General features: G+C 42.3%; 1 protein-coding gene across 4 annotated transcripts; it reads left to right on the top strand.

Moving 5' to 3' along the window:
- Positions 1-5,416: 5,416 nt before the first annotated feature.
- On the top strand, positions 5,417-19,507 carry FCGR2A (Fc gamma receptor IIa). Of its 4 annotated transcripts, none has more exons than XM_054526574.1 (8): positions 5,417-5,557; positions 5,994-6,014; positions 6,333-6,587; positions 9,794-10,048; positions 10,790-10,903; positions 11,707-11,763; positions 13,828-13,865; positions 17,896-19,507. In XM_054526574.1, exons 1-8 carry the CDS (start codon positions 5,473-5,475, stop codon positions 18,067-18,069), a joined length of 999 nt encoding a protein of 332 aa, XP_054382549.1. In that variant the 5' UTR covers positions 5,417-5,472; the 3' UTR covers positions 18,070-19,507. The 4 variants fall into 4 exon arrangements, with proteins under 4 accessions (XP_054382549.1, XP_054382548.1, XP_009239954.1 ...); XM_054526573.1 differs by having other exon boundaries at positions 6,330-6,587; XM_009241679.3 differs by lacking the exon at positions 11,707-11,763.
- The last annotated feature ends 369 nt before the right edge of the window (positions 19,508-19,876 follow it).

Genomic DNA, 19,876 nt, shown 5'->3' with positions numbered 1-19,876 from the left:
TTGCAATCCACTTCCGCTTCTAATCTCCTTTCCCTGCTCTTTTTTCTCCCATACTTTGCATCATTTCATATAATATTATATACTTATTTAATGTTTATTATTTACTTGATGTCTCTCTCCAATAGAATGGAAGCTCTCTGAGTGCAGGGATTTTTGTCTGTTTTATTTACAAATGTATCTGAGGCGTCTAGAACAGTCTAGTACCTGGTAAGCACCCAATAGATACTTGCTGAATGAATGAAAATCTGTTGTCTGGGTGCTCTGAGGCTGTTTCCCAGGCAATTCTCACAGTTATACCTGAGGACATCCCTCCGAGGCTCTGTTTGCACTTTGTCATTCTAATGGGTCAGAGGCATATCTAATCACAGGAAAAATAACATTGCCCAATATAATAATGAAAGAAGATATTCTTTTCCAATGGCAGTTGTGCTCAGACACATTTTAACTCTCCTGCCTCAGGGAGCGTTTCCTATATATGAACTTCTTCCAGAGAGAGGGGAAGACTTTGTATCTTTGTTTTTGTGGGCCATACTGTTTCTATTCCTGATCTTGTTTACAGGTTATCATAATCCTTAAACTCTTGTAGGTCTTTTGCACTAAGTTTGAAATCCTCTTCAACACCACAGGAATGCTGCTCCTGAGATCTGGATGCTGAATAGAATTTCTATAAGTTCTGGAAAACGTGTTGAGGTAGGTGGTTAGGAAATCTTACAGCAGGATTGCTAAAAATCCAAGCCTGGTAGAATTTCCTCCTACAAAGGAACTGCTACAGTTCTGACCATTAACCTGAAATAACAGAACAAGTCACCAGGAGATGTGTGTACACAAGGGCCCTGAATCTTCTTGGAGTGAACTCCTCTTCCCCTGCCTATCATACATTTAAATATTAAATCCAAGTACATATTTCTTCTCTCAAGAACTGCTCCTTTACAAAGCCTGTCTATAAAGCCTGCAAAAACAACTAATCTTCTTAGGTTCTTTGTAAATTCTATTGCCTGCCTTTCTCAATATCAAAAACATAAAAAAAACAAAAATAAAACCTTGGGCACTCCTAGAAAATGGGATGACTCATGGTACTCTGCTAGGTCACATTTACACACACACACAGAGATACATACACACACAAACCCATACAGATACATACACATACACACACGCACACATATACACATATACACACACACACATTTTTCTCTAGAAAAATATACCCTTCCCTAATTTTCCCTAGAAGGGGAAAAGTATCCATCTGTTGGCTTTTGATATGTCATTTAAATTTTTAGTAGGTTCCCTTTTATATTTCTTCCTCAAAAATGCCTTTTTCTTCTATTCTTGTAGTCTGAATTCCAATTTCTGTTTGGTCTCTACTTGCAGTGTGGTAAGACTATAGCGCACTCTCAGCACATTGGGAGTAGTAACAAGCCAAAAACCAGGGGTCATGTCCAGGTTCAGATGCTCATGTGGGAGAGGTAAAATATTAATATATAGAGGCAAAAGTGGAGTAAGGGGGAAGGCAAAGGCTGGAGCTGAAGTTTTGAAAGAAACATACCTTATTGAATGCTACTGACTGCTCAGAAGTCCTAGCATGTTTAATTTGCCAGAACTTCTTAATATCAAATTGCTCTTGTGTCTGAAATCCTGGTTCTCTTGAATTCTTTTTTTTTTTTTTTTTTGAGATGGAGTCTCGCTCTGTCGCCCAGGCTGGAGTGCAGTGACACGATCTCGGCTCACTGCAAGCTCCGCCTCCCGGGTTCATGCCATTCTCCTGCCTCAGCCTCCCGAGTAGCTGGGACTATAGGCGCCCGCCACCACGCCCAGCTAATTTTTTTGTATTTTTAGTAGAGACAGGGTTTCACCGTGTTAGCCAGGATGGTCTCGATCTCCTGACCTCGTGATACGCCCGCCTCGGCCTCCCAAAGTGCTGGGATTACAGGCTTGAGCCACCGCACCTGGCCGGTTCTCTTGAATTCTTTGTTGTGTAGTAATGAATAGTTTTCTATCTTCTTTAGTATTAAGAAATGGCTTTTCTGATCTTCTGATAAACTAAAACAGTATTATTTCTAATTTTAGATTTCTCCTCACTTCTCAAGGCCTCAAACACAATATCCTCTAATAACATTGTCTTTGGGGTGACCCAAAATTATCATTTATTTCTTACTTATGAGCAGAGAGTTTGCAGCTTTTACTTGCCTTTTCTCTTTTAATACCTACAGCCACCCCCTGGGAGCAGAGGAGGGAGTGTGTATGAAGTATCACATTTCCACAGTTTGCCATTTATTTCCACTTAAGCTGATTACAGGTTGTGTTTACTTTTCGTTATTCCACAGTATCTCTTTAGCTCTGTTTCAATGGTAAATCCCTCCAATGTGCCAGTCTTTCTCCCTCAGCTGGATTCAATCTGAAAAGTAACTTAACAAAATCCTAATTGTAGACTCCCTCTCCCTTGGGGTCAAACTAGAACCCCACTGAGGAAGGAACTCCTACAAACAAAAAAGCAGGAGCAGCCCTTCTTGAGCTGGCTTGACATTATTGATTCTGTGTGGGTGCCGACATCCCAGTCATCTCAAAGAGATTTTGTTAATGAAACAATGAAAAAGAAAAAACCTCTTCTTTTGTCAAAGAAGAGGTGAACTGTCTTTTGAGAACATAAACCAGAGGTAGATGTCCTGGGAATGTGAGTGCTACGGCATTGGGTAGGTGAAAGGAGATGCCTACTTCCACACTCAAACAGAACACTGCACCTCATGATTTGCTGTGCAGTGGGAGTGGGTGGTTGACCTAGAGGCTTTGATTCAGACCCTCATCACAATTTCCCTCTAGAATCTTCTTATTTAATAACTGCTGACCCTGCTATAATAGGTCTCTGAGGGATACACCAATTCTCTTTCAATGTTCTGGCCAAAGAGTGGACAAAAATCCCTTCCCTTGATTTCCCAAGACTTGGGACTCTCAAGAGATTTTACTAAATGACAATGAAAAATAAATTTAAAAAATTATAAAAAATAAAATCCATTACAGAGGGTACAATAGTTACTTAGGAATGAGGAATACAAAGTATTATGAAAAGTGTGAAGAATTGACAAATATTTGTGGCTGGTTTCTAGGAAATTTCTCCTTGCTGAGAATAGCTTTATCTGGCTACCCAGAAGGTTTAAGTCCCTTCCACAGAGTTAGTTCCTAGGAGTCACTCAGGATGTGGTCTTGGTGATTGGGTAGAATATATTGCTATAAAGTCTGAGAAAAGTTTTAGGAAAAGTGCTGGGCTCAGTGACTCATGCCTGTAATCCCAGCTCTTAAGGAGGCAGAGGTGACAGGATAGCTTGAGTCCAGGGGTTCAAGACCTGCTTGGGCAATATAGTGAGACCTCATTCTCAAAAAAAAAAAAAAATTTTTAGGAAAAGTTTAAACATATTTGTGTTTTTTAAAGGCTACCTTAGATACAAAATCATTGTCCTGAAATTTTACAGTTGGACTGGGGTGGGGTATAGTATATCTCATGGGTAAGCAGAGTATAGATGGCCTGAGAACATCTATATGTTTTTTGTTGCTCCTTCCTTTGCCACCTGCATATGTGAGGATAACATTCTTTTGCCTCTATAGAAATGAAGTGTGCATTTAATTTTCAGTGTATGGGTATTGCCCTAGGAATCTCTCTAGTCCTAGCCATGATCACAATGTCTGAATCTACCATAACCAGCCCCCTCTCAGACCCATATACCCTGTCACATTCTCTGTAAGATACTCTCCACAGAATATGTCTCTAGCTCTGCTGGCACCTCCCTGGGGGTCTTTACTAGCTTACTGCCAACTTGCCACTCCATGGAGCATACGTTCCTATACTTCCCACCCTGGACTGCATCCTGTATGCCTTGACTCTCAGGAGGTCCAGACTATGGGCGTGATAACTAGCAACCATTCTGGCGAGCAAGATTCCCACTGCACCAACAGTGGCTCTCCACCTGCTTTGGGAAACATACTTCCTTAGGCACTGGGAATGAGCACCCTTTTCAGGTAAAATACCACCCACTAAATACAGGGGTGTCACTATCTTCTCACAGGCCCATCCATAAAAGAGTAGCATAAAGATAGTAATTAAATTATTTAACATTTTCTGATATTTTTGTTATTATTTTAAGTACTTTATACAATTAATTTACCTGACATTATTTAACCTTCAAAACAACTCTATAAGGCAGTTACTATTTTATTTTATTAAATTTATAAAAATAAATTTTATTTATTTAATAAAATCCCCCATTTTATTTACTTTTTAATTAATTTTATAGAGATGAGATTTCACTCTGTTGCCCAGGATGGTCTTGAACTGTCTCTATTATCTTCTAATCTTGACTTTTTTTCTTATACGCTATAATACTGCAATGAATATTCTTGCTGATATTTTTTTCACACCTAAGTGTTTCTATTGGACGTATTTTTTGAAATGGAATTTTTAGGTGATAAGGCTTACAAATTTCAAATTTTTAATAGATAGTGCCTAAATCCCCTTCAAAAATGTTTGCCAATTTATAACCCCATTATTGGTGTTCCATTTTTGAAAGATATAAATATGTGTGCAAATCAACTGCTCCGCATGGGCAGTTCCTTACAATTTCTGTAATGGAAAACATAGAGGGAAAACTACTTGCAATTTCAGTGGGAGAAAAGGTTCCCGTTTCAAGAAAAGAAAATTTCAGTAGGAGAAAATATTGTGAAAAACAAGGTAATTTTCTACTTTAAGTTTCTGTCCTATAGATATAAAAAATAGCTGGACATTATCTTATTCCCAGGCTCTTCTCCCCTCTTCCCCGTCAGTCTGCATTGCTGGTCATTTTTGGCTTCTGTTGGAAGCAAACTGCTCTAATGCCTTTGGATAAGATTTTGACCAGGAATTATCTTTTTTTTTTTTTTTTTTTTTTTTGAGACGGAGTCTCGCTCTTTCGCCCAGGATTGAGTACAGTGGCGATATCTGGGCTCACTACAAGCTCCGCCTCCCGGGTTCACGCCATTCTCCTGCCTCAGCCTCCTGAGTAGCTGGGACTACCTGCCACCGCGCCCGGCTAAATTTTTTTTGTATTATTAGTAGAGACGGGGGTTTCACCGTGTTAGCCAGGATGGTCTCGATCTCCTGACCTCGTGATCCACCCGCCTTGGGCTCCCAAAGTGCTAAGATTACAGGCGTGAGCCACCGCGCCTGGCCGCCCAGGAATTATCTTAAACAGAAAAAGAATACTCTAAGGAGGGGTATACCGACCAGCACAACAGTAACCCCTCCGCAGGGTTTTCACAAGGACACAAGCTGGTGTGTAATAGACTTATCTGTAAAGCAGACCCAACTCCCAATCAGGAATTGTTCCTGATTGGTTAGCAGAAACAGAATTGAGGACTAATGACAGCTGCACAAGAAGATGAAACCATTTCCTTCCTCTTTTGTAAGCTTGTCTCTTAAACCCCACTGGACGTTGGCACAGTGCTGGGATGACTATGGAGACCCAAATGTCTCAGAATGTATGTCCCAGAAACCTGTGGCTGCTTCAATCATTGACAGTTTTGCTGCTGCTGGGTGAGTGAGGGCCATTATGAAATAGGGCAATTTCAGACATTCCTACTGCCTGGACTCCAGCCACCAGTGTGGTAAGGAGTAGGCCTGGGCCCTGGAAGCAGGGGATAGATTGAAAGAGGAGAGAGGACCCTGAATTCTTAAGTGTTCTAATGGTTCCTAAGGTCAGAACTCAGAGGTAGTTTCGTAGGCCCTGGAAAGTCCATTCTGCACCAAACATTCATGTGTACTTTGTAGTCATGAGGAGGAACAGGAAATAAGATAAAGGGGACATATGAAGTGAATACTCTTATAAAAGATCAACTGGAAACAGGATCTTGAGATGGGTCCTGGAGAAGGAAGAGCCCAAGCTCACCTCCCCTGCCCCTTTCACATACACAGCTAAATTTGAAGCCGTCTTCTCCTGCTCGACGTTGATCCACTCTCTTCTCTTTTACAGCTTCTGCAGACAGTCAAGCTGGTGAGTATGCCTTTGCTTCCTTGTATTGACAGTGTTGTATCCTCATAATATGATGTTTGCTGGGGGGGATATGTCTATTCCACTGAAAATCAAGCTTGGGTTCAGCATGGGCAGTACCCCCATTTTAGTGGGGTCTGGGATTTGCTTCTTAGATCCACTGAAGACCCAAGGGAATGAGGCTGCTGCAAGTACAGATCTTGAACTACATCTACAATAGGACTTTTTGGTGCCTGACCTCCCTTGGGAGCTCCTTTGGCATCCACAGTCCCTTCAGGGTTATTTATTCCACACCCCTTTCCACTCTCTGCCCCTCAGCAGCTCCCCCAAAGGCTGTGCTGAAACTCGAGCCCCCGTGGATCAACGTGCTCCAGGACGACTCTGTGACTCTGACATGCCGGGGGGCTCACAGCCCTGAGAGCGACTCCACTCAGTGGTTCCACAATGGGAATCTCATCCTCACCCACACGCAGCCCAGCTACAGGTTCAAGGCCAACAACAATGACAGTGGGGAGTACAGGTGCCAGACTGGCCAGACCAGCCTCAGCGACCCTGTGCATCTTACTGTGCTTTCCGGTCAGTGGAGGAAGGCCCTGGGGTGGACCTGGGAGGGCCAGGACGGATGAAATCTGTTTACAGGCAGAGGTTTGCAGGAAAGAGTGGGGGTGGACTGCTTACTGGGAAGCACTGTTGTGAGTTGCTCATTCACTCCCCATTTCACCCACCCCCTTTGCTTAGCATGCGTGGTGGGGGAAGGGGGAATTTCTAATAATTTTCTCAGCATGTGTTAGGTTGTTTTTGCCTCAGTCTTGATTGAGCAAGGGGGTTACGAGGCCACAAACAGCTGAGTGTGAGAGAAGCAGAAGGAAATCCCTACTTTAAAAAACTACCGTCCTCCTGTGGCAATGTGGTAAAGCAGAGAGGTTGGAGGAAATAGACCTCTAAAGGCTCTAAGGCAGGAGGCTGCCAGACGGGTGTGAGGAGGTGGGAGTGCAGAATTCAGTCTGGAAGATGAGGTCAGAGGTGAGGGGAGGGTGAAGGGTAGATCAGGCAGAGGCTGATAGGCTGTTGCAACTATTTTGACTTTTATTCCTGAGTGAGTTGAGATGGCTTTAGTTAAAGGAGTCACATGATCTGATTTAGGTTTATGTAAACATCTGACAGTGTTCAGTTTAATAGAGTCTGTAGAGAAAATGCTTCTAGATAGTATTTCTTTTTTTTTTTCCCCAAGTAGCTGGGACTCCAGGTGCACACCACCATGCCAAGTGACTTATTTTTATTTCTTTTTATAGAGACAGGATCTCAGTATGTTGCCCAGGCTGGTCTTCAGCTCCTGGCGTCAAGTGATCTTCCCTCCTCAGCCTCTCAAAGTATTGGGATTATAGGCGTGAGCCACCACGCCTGGCTTAGATACTGTTTCTACCTGCTTCCAATGTCTGAAAATATAAGCACATTTCTATTGTTGTTTACTTGAGCTCCACTCTTGGTGCATAAACCCTGGAGATGGTCACAGGTAAACATTCAGTGTTTTAGATTCTCCTGTTCGACACTGAGAGGGTGATTTGTTTTTGTGGTCCTTTAAGGCTGCTGCTGTACCAGAGAGATCCTGGCGGTGGAGTCGCTTTCTGTTGATGGTGCTCTACTGAAGGGGAATAAATAAATATTGAGTTGACCTCAAAAGCTGCCTAATGACATCATAGCTCCTCTCTGTATTGGCTTCCCAGAGACAGCTGATAGTAATTCTGACTCTTCTTATGAAAATGTAAAAATATAGATAATAAAAATTGAGGGCTGGGTGTGGTGGCTCATGCCTGTAATCCCAGCACTTTGGGAAGCTGAGGCAGGAGGATCACCTGAGGTTGGGAGTTCGAGACCAGCCTGACCAACATGGAGAAACCCTGTTTCTACTAAAAATACAAAATTAGCTGGGCATGGTGGTGCATGCCTGTAATCCCAGCTACTCCGGAGACTGAGGCAGGAGAATCACTTGAACCTGGGAGGTGGAGGTTGCGGTGAGCCAAGATCACACCACTGCACTCCAGCTTGGGCAATAAGAGTGAAACTCCGTCTCAAAAAAAAAAAAAAAAAAAAAAAAAAATTGAGATCTGAAGGGTTGCTAGAGAGAAACTACCTAGTCCCACCCATCCATTGTACAAAGAAATGCAACTGATTAGACCCACGAGCTCAGCAGTTAATGGCACAGCCAAAATCCCAATCCTGACTTTAGTTTCTGTTTTATGCCATCTCAATAATGGTACCTGGCCTTTCATATACAGAATACTTTTTTTTTGGCCAGGCACAGTGGCTCACGCCTGTAATCCCAGCACTTTAGGAGGCCAAGATGGATGGATCACTTGAGGTCGGGAGTTCGAGACCAGCCTGGCCAACATGGAAAAACCCCATCTCTACTAAAAATACAAAATTAGCCGGGCGTGATGGCTCATGCCTGTAATCCAGCTACTCAGGAGGCTGAGGGAGGAGGATTGCTTGAACTTGGGAGGCGGAGTTTGCAGTGAGCCGAGATCGCACCATTCCACTCCAGCCTGGGCAATAAGAGCGAAACTCCATCTCAAAAGAAAAAGAAAAGTGTTTTTTAAATGAATTTTTATTTAAATAAGATAGAATAAATTATATTTATTCCTATGATATAGCAATTTGATTTTCATCTTGATTAAGTTTATTGAAACTTTGTTAACAGACTTGTCCTCCGAGGTAGCTGAATTTTGGAATCCGATTACTCTGCCATCAATGAAGGGAAGGAATTGTTGGGAGTGAGGATGTTTGTAGGCAAAAAGGAAAAAGTGATTTTAAGTTTAAAATTTTTCTTGAATGCCCCTTTTATTCAGAGTCACAAATGAATACTGAATTCACCTGTGTGAATTCAAAAGTCATACCTTTTTATTTCTTATGTGGATGGAAGATTTCATGCAGGGTATAGTATGGTCTGAATGTTTCTGTGCCCCCAAAATTAATATGATATGAATTAATCAAATAGCAGCCCCCAGGGTGATGGTATTAGGAGGTGAGGTCTTTGGTTAGGTGATTAGGTCATGAGGGCAGAGCCCTTATAAAAGAGGGCCAAGGGAGCTCAAAGGCCTCTTCCACCATGTGAGGACACAGTAAGAAACCTCAGTTCTGACCAAGAAGTAGGCTCTTATCAAAGAAGCTGTAAGCATCTTGATCTTGGACTTTCCAGCCTCCAGAACAGGGAGAAATAAAATTCTGTTGTTTATAAACCACCCAGTTTATAGTATTTTGTTATAGCAGCCAGAACAGACTAAGACAAGGTGGATGAGGGATGATTAAGGCTCTATTTTTTTTTTAAACCAGCAACAGCATGTGGAAAAACGGGGAAAAAGACTCTACTTCTTTGCTAATACAGTTCATGGCTGCCCACCCTCACTTCCCAAAGCTTGTACAAAATTTACCATTAAATTAGTAACCCCCAGACCACAAAAACTGACGGCTTCAGGCCCTGTCGCGTAGCCTCTACAGTTACTGAAATGCGCTCATTTCTCTACTCATAGTATTTTAAATTCCTCAGAATTATTTTAAATATCTGCTCTGCATCTTTGAAACTTCTGAAAACTTCTGTTTTTTAGAAGTCGCATAGATATAATACCATATATTGCCTATAAGAGAATGCTCACATCTGTCATGAAGCATCTTCATTTCTCTCTGCCAGACATCATTTCAAGTTCTGTGAGTAATGTACCTCTGAGACTGAAAAACCCTTGGAATCTATCCTTACAACTTTTTCTTATCATATTTGTGTCTTTCAGAGTGGCTGGTGCTCCAGACCCCTCACCTGGAGTTCCAAGAGGGAGAAACCATCGTGCTGAGGTGCCACAGCTGGAAGGACAAGCCTCTGGCCAAGGTCACATTCTTCCAGAATGGAAAATCCAAGAAATTTTCCTATTCGGATCCCAACTTCTCCATCCCACAAGCAAACCACAGTCACGGTGGTGATTACCACTGCACAGGAAACATAGGCCACACGCTGTTCTCATCTAAGCCTGTGACCATCACTGTCCAAGGTATGGGGAGTCTGCCAAGATGTAGGGAGGGGAGAAGAGGGGATAGACAAGGGTTAAGGTCACATGGGCCTACATGGAGGCAGCAAAATTGGGCACTGGAGCAAAGAGGAGTGGTGTGGAGGCCTGGCTAAGTATTGACCAACAAGTAGGGGCCAGAGCTTGGAGCCCTCACCTCCCAGGTAATAGGTAGTCAGGCTGTTGTTTCACTTTGAAATGCAGGCCCCAGACTAAAGATGGCAGCGAAGCAGAGCTCCCTCACTGATGCAGAGGTTCCCTAAGCTCCTGGGCATTCCTAAGAGCTGAGGTTTGCCTCGTTTCTTCTCATGGCTCATGTTATAGCCATTCACTCCAGAAAGCGTGGCACGTCATGGACTGTTCAAGGCTGTGCTCCATAGAGTAATGATGCCTCCAGCTATTCGAGGCTTTGGGCCCACCCTCCGTACTGCCCCCAAGGGCTAAGGGGAGCCCTTCCCTCTGCTCCTGCATGCTCACCAGTGTGCTTTCATTCATTTGGTGGAGAAACCTGAGTAGGGAGGAGGCACCAGTCCAGCCACAGAAACCCTGTGCCGGTGAGGCTGGGGATGTAGTGAGTCTTGCATTGGTGAGTGACTCAGACACAGAAGAGCTTCAGGTGACAAGCACTGGGACATAGCATTGGAGGTGGGAGGTGGGACAGGGAGAATACAAACGTTGTCATTAAAATAGTAACCCCTATCCTGCCCTAATGTCTGTCTTCCCTAGCGCCCAGCTCTTCACCAATGGGGATCATTGTGGCTGTGGTCACTGGGATTGCTGTAGCGGCCATTGTTGCTGCTGTAGTGGCCTTGATCTACTGCAGGAAAAAGAGGATTTCAGGTTTGTAGCTCCTCCCGGTCCCTTTTGTTATCAGTTTCCATTTGGCCCAGGCCCTAATCCCAGACATTGCCAGAATCCCGCTCTTAGGGCTAGATACGCATTCCGATCTAGGCCCACCTTTTATTTATTAGTTCATTTATTAGTTCATCCTCAACAAGAGCACTAATAGGACTCACCTCACAGGGTTGCCATGGGGATGAAAGAGGCTGACGCTCTTACACCAGTGCCTGGTAGGCAGTTACAGCACACAAACAGGGCTGTTGCCATTCTGGAGGAGGTGGTATGTGAGGGCAGCGCTTAGCTAGGGAAGGAGGACTCTCCAGGCACTGGGCCAAGGCAGGGACTGAGGCTGGGTGAGGCTTATATGAGGGGGGAGTAGAGAGGGTACTGCAAGCCTCTGAGAAAGAGAAATAATCCCACTAACACCTCACAAAGCACTTTGCAATTGGTTCATAGCCAGGACCTCAGTTACTGATGATAAGTAAATACAGAGAAACAGAGAGAGAGAGAGACTGAGACACAGGGGTGTTTTTAAAAGGCAGAGCAAGCCTCAGACAGATGCCATGGAGTGGCCTTTCTGACACTTCTGGGCATCCCCATGGGTGAGCTGAATTCTGCCTCTGGACTAGCCCTTTTCCAGGCGGGAGCAGCCCCTGAGCAGGGGAACTGGGGGTGGGAGGACAGGAAACGTCTGCCAGAGGGAAGGCCTGAGCTGGTCCCATCCAATCCTGGCCCTGGTCCTTGGTCCTGAGTTCTCAGGCCCCACCACCTAATCCTACTAACCTCCTGTGTGCCCCTCCCAGCTCTCCCAGGAAACCCTGAGTGCAGGGAAATGGGAGAGACCCTCCCTGAGAAACCAGGTGAGTACAGGGTTGTCTCAGGGATTCAGTGATGGCTCACCAGGGCTGCCGGCTGGACCGGAGCCAGCGAGAAGGGGCTTGTGCGTGTTCAGCTGGGAGCCAGGGAGGGAGCAGCGATGGGGGGATGGCCGGGGCTCAAATCGCTTGGTCAGCTGTGAGTCTAATTTCTGGGCCTAAAGAGGACCTCACTGGAGATGAGAAGAGAAACACCAGTCCCAGGTACAGAGGAGAAGGCTGTGTTCAAATTTCTAGGACCAGGAATCTGGTGATATTTCCAGAGCAGGAAATCAGAGATACTTTTGTCTTTCTGTGGAGCTTTGGCAGAGCAGACAAAGGATAGGGCTAGGGGCTGTAAGACTGAGGCCAATCGTTTACAGGAGGCAGGAGTCTAAGGGGAAAGGAGGAGGAGGTCTGGAAACCCCTCTATTTGCTGAGGAATCTGCCTCTGTGGAAGGATGGGGTGGAGTGGCCAGGCTCAGCTGTCTGTGGAACACTAAGAGGAGGTTTGGGCTTGAGAAAATTCTGGGGTACTAGGGGCACTAGTGGGCTCTACTCTGTGGGCAAAGCTCGGTTCCGATGCCCATGCACTCAAGGTTGACTGAATTTTGGCCTGGTTCTGCCCCCATCACACAGTGGAGCCTTAAGCAAGTCAGTCTCCCTGATGGGGTTCAGTCTCCTCACTGAGGAAATGAGTGGGTGGCCGGGGTGACCTCTCAGGCCTTCTAGGTCTGACATTCAGGTGGGAGTGTGTAAACGAACTTCCAGGAGGATGCCAGGCAACTTCCAGAGTGTAGTTAAAGTCAGAGCACAAAGGAAACCAGTGCTTTCTCTGGGGGCTTCCATGACAGTAGAAACAGGCAGGAAAAAGAGGCTGTCAAAGACCCCACCTCAGATGGCTGGAGTATGATTCAGAGCAGAGCCAACAGATTTAAGAGCTTGAGCAAAATATCACTTGTTCAGCTGTGCTTGCAGCAAGGGTGCACGTCCGCTGGCCAGGCCCAGTGGTGATAGGGGCCTGTGTTCACGCCAGGGCCAAAGCAGATCTGGAAAAAACAAAGTCCAAGCAACTGGATTATCCGTCTTGTTGTGTGGTTCTGTCTACACTGGCATAAGCACATTTCACAAGGCATTTTTGCAGCCAGGCATTGGGGCTGCATAAATGGTTTTTTAAAAATCCTTTCCCAAAAGGCAGAGCTGGGTTGCTGGAATTGTTGGGGAATGTATTAGAATGGGAATTCAGAATGTGGTTTGCTGCAGAATTTACAGCATGGCAATAAAGGCTCTCTGTGTTCAGGGGGTGAGAGAAGAGACTAGATGCATTGTCTCAGATGTCTCCCAACTTCCTGAGAAATGCCACTTTGCAAATACTGGGGCTGCTTTTCATACTGGCAAAGTCAGTTTATGACAAAAACATGAGGCAATTAGGTGTGTTTTGGACACTAACCAGAGAAAGTCCTTCCTTTCCTCCTTTCCTCACTCCCTCCCTCCCTCCCTCGCTCTCTCCCTTCCTCCCTTCCTTCCTTCCCCCCTCCCTCACTCCCTTTCTCCCTCCCTGCCTCTCTTTTTCTCTCTCAGGTTACTTTCTCTTTCTGTCTTCCTTTTTAATGCCATGGAGTACTATATTCTTCAAAGTTCCAACAAAGATGCACTACATTTGGACAATGTGGAAATGGCCCTCAGCCTTCTCTTCCTGATGTGGTCAGCAAAAATCTGGACTTTACTTCACTCTGATGCTGAACACCCCGCTCCACCTCTTCCCCAGTGTCTTAGATCCCCAAGCTGTCTGGTTTGCTTCTAGGAAAGCTCAGCAATTCCCTGAAAAGAGTGTGGCCCAAGTGACTGCTTCCCTCCACCAGTGTGGCCCGTGGGGAAGGCTGTGGCTGGGTGACCCCAAGGGTGGGTACATGAGGCCATATTTACTTAGCCCTTGGCCTTACAGGACTGTGTCAAGGGGTCAGCAGTCCTTGCCTTGAGTCTGGTTATGGTTTTGCAGCCTCAGCATCAGCATGGGCAGGCCCTTTTCAACGGCAGTGCCCTGGCTAATCTTTTTCTTTTTCCCCACAGCCAATTCCACTGATCCTGTGAAGGCTGCCCAATTTGAGGTAAGTAATCCCAGCCATCTCCTTTTCCTCCTGCCTTGTCCCTTCTCTCCTGTTTCCTCTCTTTTTGCCTTTGTTAATGCAAAATTAAAATGGAGACTGGGCCTGAAAACTCCTGAGCAAACAAAGCCACCCAGGCCTTAGAAATAGCCATATCATTGCTTAAACTGCAAACATAAGTGAAACTCAAGTTAGATTGTAACTAAAAATAGGTAATACTTAACTTGGATCATTTCTGGTAAATGTTTATGTTAGACAGAAATAAGATTTAACCCTAGCCAATCGTAAGCAGCCAACTAACATAATTATGTGACTAAGAACACTTCAATAAGGTACCTCACCCAAAAGACAATTATATAACTGCAAACCTATAAAATTTATTTTACTTCTACATTTTCCCAATTAATACTTGTCTCTGACTTTCTGTCATTAAAACATTAGACCTCTTTTGGTTTGATGTCGCCCAATTCATGAATTGCTTCTTACTCAAATGAACTCTTTAAAATTGTATTGTGCCTTAGATTTTTCTTTAACAATTTGGTGTCAGAAGTAGGATATAAAGTAGAATCTCCCCCAAAGATCCCTAAGAGCAATGGGTAACCAGGCACAGGTACCCATTGAGCCCATTGTATTCACTGGTTTCTTCCTGCATTTGTGAGTCACTAGGTAAGTCCCTCTCAGATATCAGGCTTGCAACTTGTGTCCTGAGCTCTCTGAGTTATTTGAGTAATTTTATTTCTCATTTGATTCAGCGGTTAATCTGGGTATTTGACAAGTTCATCTGTTTCCAACAGGAACTATACTAGGTCCAGTATAGTGTACTAGTTTCCAGACAAGGTCTGATTTCTGGATTGGGATCCAGAGGTCAAACTGGGTATTTGACAGATTGAACTAGGTGTTCAACAGAAACTGAACTGGGAGTCCAGTTGGAGTCCTCAGGTAGGTAAATTTCAGAAGGGCAAGATATTATGATTTTGTCAGAATGTACAGAGTCTGGGACTCCTCCATCTGAAACACAGTGATTTTTATGTTCAGATAATATGGGCCCAGAACCTGTGACTTTCTAGAGAAATAGGTGTGCCTTACCTATTGAGCCTTACCAGAGATGACTTAAAGTTGCAATGGTCACAGTGAGGATGTTTAAATCTAGAAAAAATTGTTCATTTAAGGGATGCATTGGGAAAAAATGAGATCCCAAATGTCTCAGAAACAATGATAAATAATTTTGATTGGTATGTAAAGGTTTCTAAAAGAATGATTTAAAAAAATAGTCTAAGTAAATCTTTACAATGTGCTAATAAGAAAGTATTCTAAACCTATTAACTTCTTTGATTGCTTGCTTTTTCCATCTGAACCTACTCAATGCTAACCTCCTTAAAAAATTAGATCCTCAAATGAGCCAGGAGTATCTACAACAACTAAATTTAACTCTTGTTATTGCACACATGAACTATTATAAAAGCAACCACTAAGGCTAAAAATAATAAAAACTAATTGGAAATAGGCCAGATAAACTAGATGTCTCCGTAGTCACTCATTTAAAATTTAATCCACAGTCTCAATAAGATTGACTCCTAATAATAGGTGAAAATGCCCCAAAACTCCTTCTTGGAGAAGCTTCGTACCCTTTCTCTGGGCCTTTGAGTTGTGTAAATGTTTTTAAAACACAAGCTTCAGTGAAATGACTCATCAGAAAGAAAAAAGGAGGAATTTTTTAGAAACAAAACTGGCAAATGAAAAATCTTAATAGTCCTCTCCACAAATATCAATAAAAGGTGTCAGCCATCTGAACAGCTAACTTTAACCAGAGGCTGGATCCAACTAATTAGTTTTATATTATTATACCTGGCACATGGCTAAAATTTCAGAACAAAAGCCATGAATTTCTGTTTGCATCTTTCTGTATGTTTACATATATCTACACATGTGTATGCTATTTGTACATAATATTATTCTACCTCCAGATGGTATTTATTAGAAACAGCATTAAAGGAGCTCAATTAGCCTAGAGAAAAATAAGCACTTATATAAATTACATATTTTCTCAGAAGAAAAGAACTTTGCCAAAATGCTTTTCAAGTTCATATGACCTGAGTAATCTTTAATAGTAAGAATATTGGTATTAATGAAAGTGAATATTCTACCTAGTTTTACCCAAATAAGCTCATGTTGTCTCCTATACAATTTGTCAAAAAAATACCTTGAGATGACAGGTAGTTGGTTTTGTTTAATATTATGTTTGCCACTTTAACTATGTTAAATGAAATGACAGGTATTCATTAAATATCTACACCATTTCCAGATAAGACAAACAACTAAAACAAAAATAAAAAAGTGTTCCACTTATCTTTTTCTCTCTACCTGATTATTTCAGAATTTGGAAACTCTTATTAAGTATTTTTATTTTCAATCTGGGTATTTGCATAGGTTCAATAAGAATCTATTCTCCTTGTAACAGGACATAATTGGGCAAGTCCTTGGCTTGGCTTCTTAGCCTAGAGAGGCTTTTAAAGGTCTAATCTGAGATTTCTCAATTACTAGATAGTTTTAAAAACTAAAGTTGACTGATACAAAGTCAGTAAAGTCTCTTGGATATCACCAAAGCTCTGGCTAAAATATATTTTTAAATTACTGTTTTTATTATACCTATATAAATAATCAGGTCAAATTTAATGAAACTAGATTTATTTTTGCAAAAAAGTTAACTTTGATTTTTGGTAAAAATGGAAAATAAAAATATTTTTCTCCAGAATAAAAAAGATTATATTTTAGTAGAAAACTACTGTGCATCCATTGTCAAATTCTAGGCCTGTTCATTTTCTTTGAAGTTTTATTATCTCCCTATAAACCAGATCGACTTCTGAATTTTTTTTTTAGTTCCACTAAAAACTAAAACTGCCCTTTTCCAAAGCTCTGCAAACTGAAACTGGTGACTTTAAGCTTCAGAAAAATCACTACAACAGAGCACATGTGCCTTAATGCCAATCTTAATGCCTGCTGCTATCTGGGTCACTCAGAGAGTTTACCAGAATATTTAATGAAATAACCAGAGACATTCAAATTGCAAACCAGTAAAGCACATCACATTGCAACTGCTATCTTCAGTCTGCCATTTAAACTTGCCTCAAACTCACATCTAGAAATTGTTTCACTTAGCTGCCCTCTAAACTCAAAAACTAAGATTATAATTTGCTCCAAATATTAACTTTGTTTTTTTAATAGAAGAAACTCTGAATTCCTTTCAAGCAATACAATCTAAAATGAGCAAGTTAGCCTCAATCGCACCCCAAAATAGAAGTTCTTGATATCTTAACAGCTTAACAAGGAGGAGCTTGTGTTCCTACTGATGTCAAAAGAAATGCTTAAAGATCTCAGTTGGCTTTATGGTGATTCTAGAACTGGGCAATACTTGCCTCCTTAAATTAGAATAAGGTTTCCAATGAGTTACAGCAGAGGAGATTGGCTTCATAGACAGAAAAAGGTCTGAAGAAAGCAGAAACAAAGAATTTAAAGTGGATTGGCTATTTTAAAGCTGGTTAAAGTTGCAAAAGACAGGAATAGGGAAACAGAATAATAAATAACTGGTTGGTTAACATCGGGTTACTCTTTTGTAAGGATGCCAATTGAAACTGGCTGTTTCGGAAATTAGATTTTTAGGTTATTAGGTTATTATCTCTCTCTCCTGATTTTTCCAAAGGCCAGATAAGAATGTAGTTTCTGTTTGGTGACTTGAAACTTTATCATGGGTGATTCCATTTTGATTTTTAGTCTGTTCTGTTTGGGCCTAGTGCAGGAGCTTAGTGCAAAACAATAGCCTCCTAAAATTTAAAAGACTTTAAAGAACAAATATGAGTTTTTCATCAGATAATATTTATTTGTATTCATTAATTTATTTGATTGGTTAAGTCTTGGCTCCCGAGAATCTTTGCTCACAGGAATTTTTCAATTCTTGGCTATTATTCTCCTTATAGTTATTGTATTTACCTACCCAGTGTATTGAATTATCCTATGGGTTTTAAATGCTTTCCTGCAGCCACCTGGACGTCAAATGATTGCCATCAGAAAGAGACAACTTGAAGAAACCAACAATGACTATGAAACAGCTGATGGCGGCTACATGACTCTCAACCCCAGGGCACCTACTGACGATGATAAAAACATCTACCTGACTCTTCCTCCCAATGACCATGTCAACAGTAATAATTAAAGAGTAATGTTATGCCATGTGGTCACACTCTCAGCTTGCTGAGTGGATGACAAAAAGAGGGGAATTGTTAAAGGAAAATTTAAATGGAGACTGGAAAAATTCCTGAGCAAACAAAACCACCTGGCTCTTAGAAATAGCTTTAACTTTGCTTAAACTACAAACACAAGCAAAACTTCACTGGGGTCATACTACATACAAGCACAAGCAAAACTTAACTTGGATCGTTTCTGGTAAATTCTTATGTTAGAAATAAGACAACCCCAGCCAATCATAGGCAGCCTACTAACATATAATTATGTGACTAGGGACTTTCTAACAAGATACCTACCCCCAAAAAACAATTATGTAATTGAAAACCAATCAATTGTCTTTATTTTGCTTCCACATTTTCCCAATAAATACTTGCCTATGACATTTTGCCACTGGAACACTAAACTTCATGAATTGTGCCTCAGATTTTTCCTTTAACCTTTTTTTTTTTTTTTTTTTTTTGAGACAGAGTCTCAATCTGTTACCCAGGCTGGAGGGCAGTGGTGCTATCTTGGCTCACTGCAAACCCGCCTCTCAGGTTTAAGCGATTCTCATGCCTCAGCCTCCCAGTAGCTGGGATTACAGGCATGTGCCATCATGCCCAGCTAATTTTTGTATTTTTTATTTATTTTTTGGTAGAGACGGGGTTTCGCAATGTTGGCCAGGCTGATCTCGAACTTCTGGCCTCAAGTGATCTGCCTGCCTTGGCCTCCCAAAGTGCTGGGATGACCAGCATCAGCCCCCATGCCCGGCCTCTTTGACATCTTCTTTCCTATGCCCTCTCTGTGGATCCCTACTGCTGGTTTCTGCCTTCTCCATGCTGAGAACAAAATCACCTATTCACCGCTTATGCAGTCGGAAGCTCCAGAAGAACAAAGAGCCCAATTACCAGAACCACATTAAGTCTCCATTGTTTTGCCTTGGGATTTGAGAAGAGAATTAGAGAGGTGAGGATCTGGTATTTCCTGGACTAAATTCCCCTTGGGGAAGACAAAGGGATGCTGCAGTTCCAAAAGAGAAGGACTCTTCCAGAGTCATCTACCTGAGTCCCGAAGCTCCCTGTCCTGAAAGCCACAGACAATATGGTCCCAAATGACTGACTGCACCTTCTATGCCTCAGCCCTTCTTGACATCAAGAATCTTCTGTTCCACAACCACACAGCCAATACAATTAATCAAACCACTGTTATTAACAGATGTAGCAACATGAGAAATGCTTATGTTACAGGTTACATGAGAACAATCATGTAAGTCTATATGACTTCAGAAATGTTAAAATAGACTAACCTCTAACAACAAATTAAAAGTGATTGTTTCAAGGTGATGCAATTATTGATGACCTATTTTCTTTCTTTATTTTTCTATAATGATCATATATTACCTTTGTAATAAAACATTATAACCAAAACATTCTGTTTACCTTTTCAGGGCTTTATTGATTGGGGTGTAGACCGAACTATCTGGGGTCTGTTTCTTTTCGGTGATGAAAGTCTTGAGAAGGTAGTAATGGATAAGATGTGAGGGAGAGGAGAGATGGAGATTTGGAGTGTAGGGTGAGTGCCCCTCTTCTTAAAACTGAATACTCTTCTTCTGATGAACTTGTATTCTTGTTTCCATGTCTTATTCCCTTTCCTTCTATGGCAAATAAAACACTCACTTTGTTTTGGAACACAAGTTCTCAGAAAGGCAAACTTCAGGTGAGTCATCAGTGGAGACTGCTGACTTCCTGCACTGCTATTTTCCCAGTGCAGTTACCAGAAGGATGTGACCTTCTCAG

Source organism: Pongo abelii, chromosome 1 (genome assembly GCF_028885655.2).
Source record: "Pongo abelii isolate AG06213 chromosome 1, NHGRI_mPonAbe1-v2.0_pri, whole genome shotgun sequence".
NCBI classification, from domain to species: Eukaryota; Metazoa; Chordata; class Mammalia; order Primates; family Hominidae; genus Pongo; species Pongo abelii.
The sequence above is the reverse complement of the archived record's forward strand: the minus strand, read 5'-3'. Positions and strand labels throughout refer to the sequence as shown.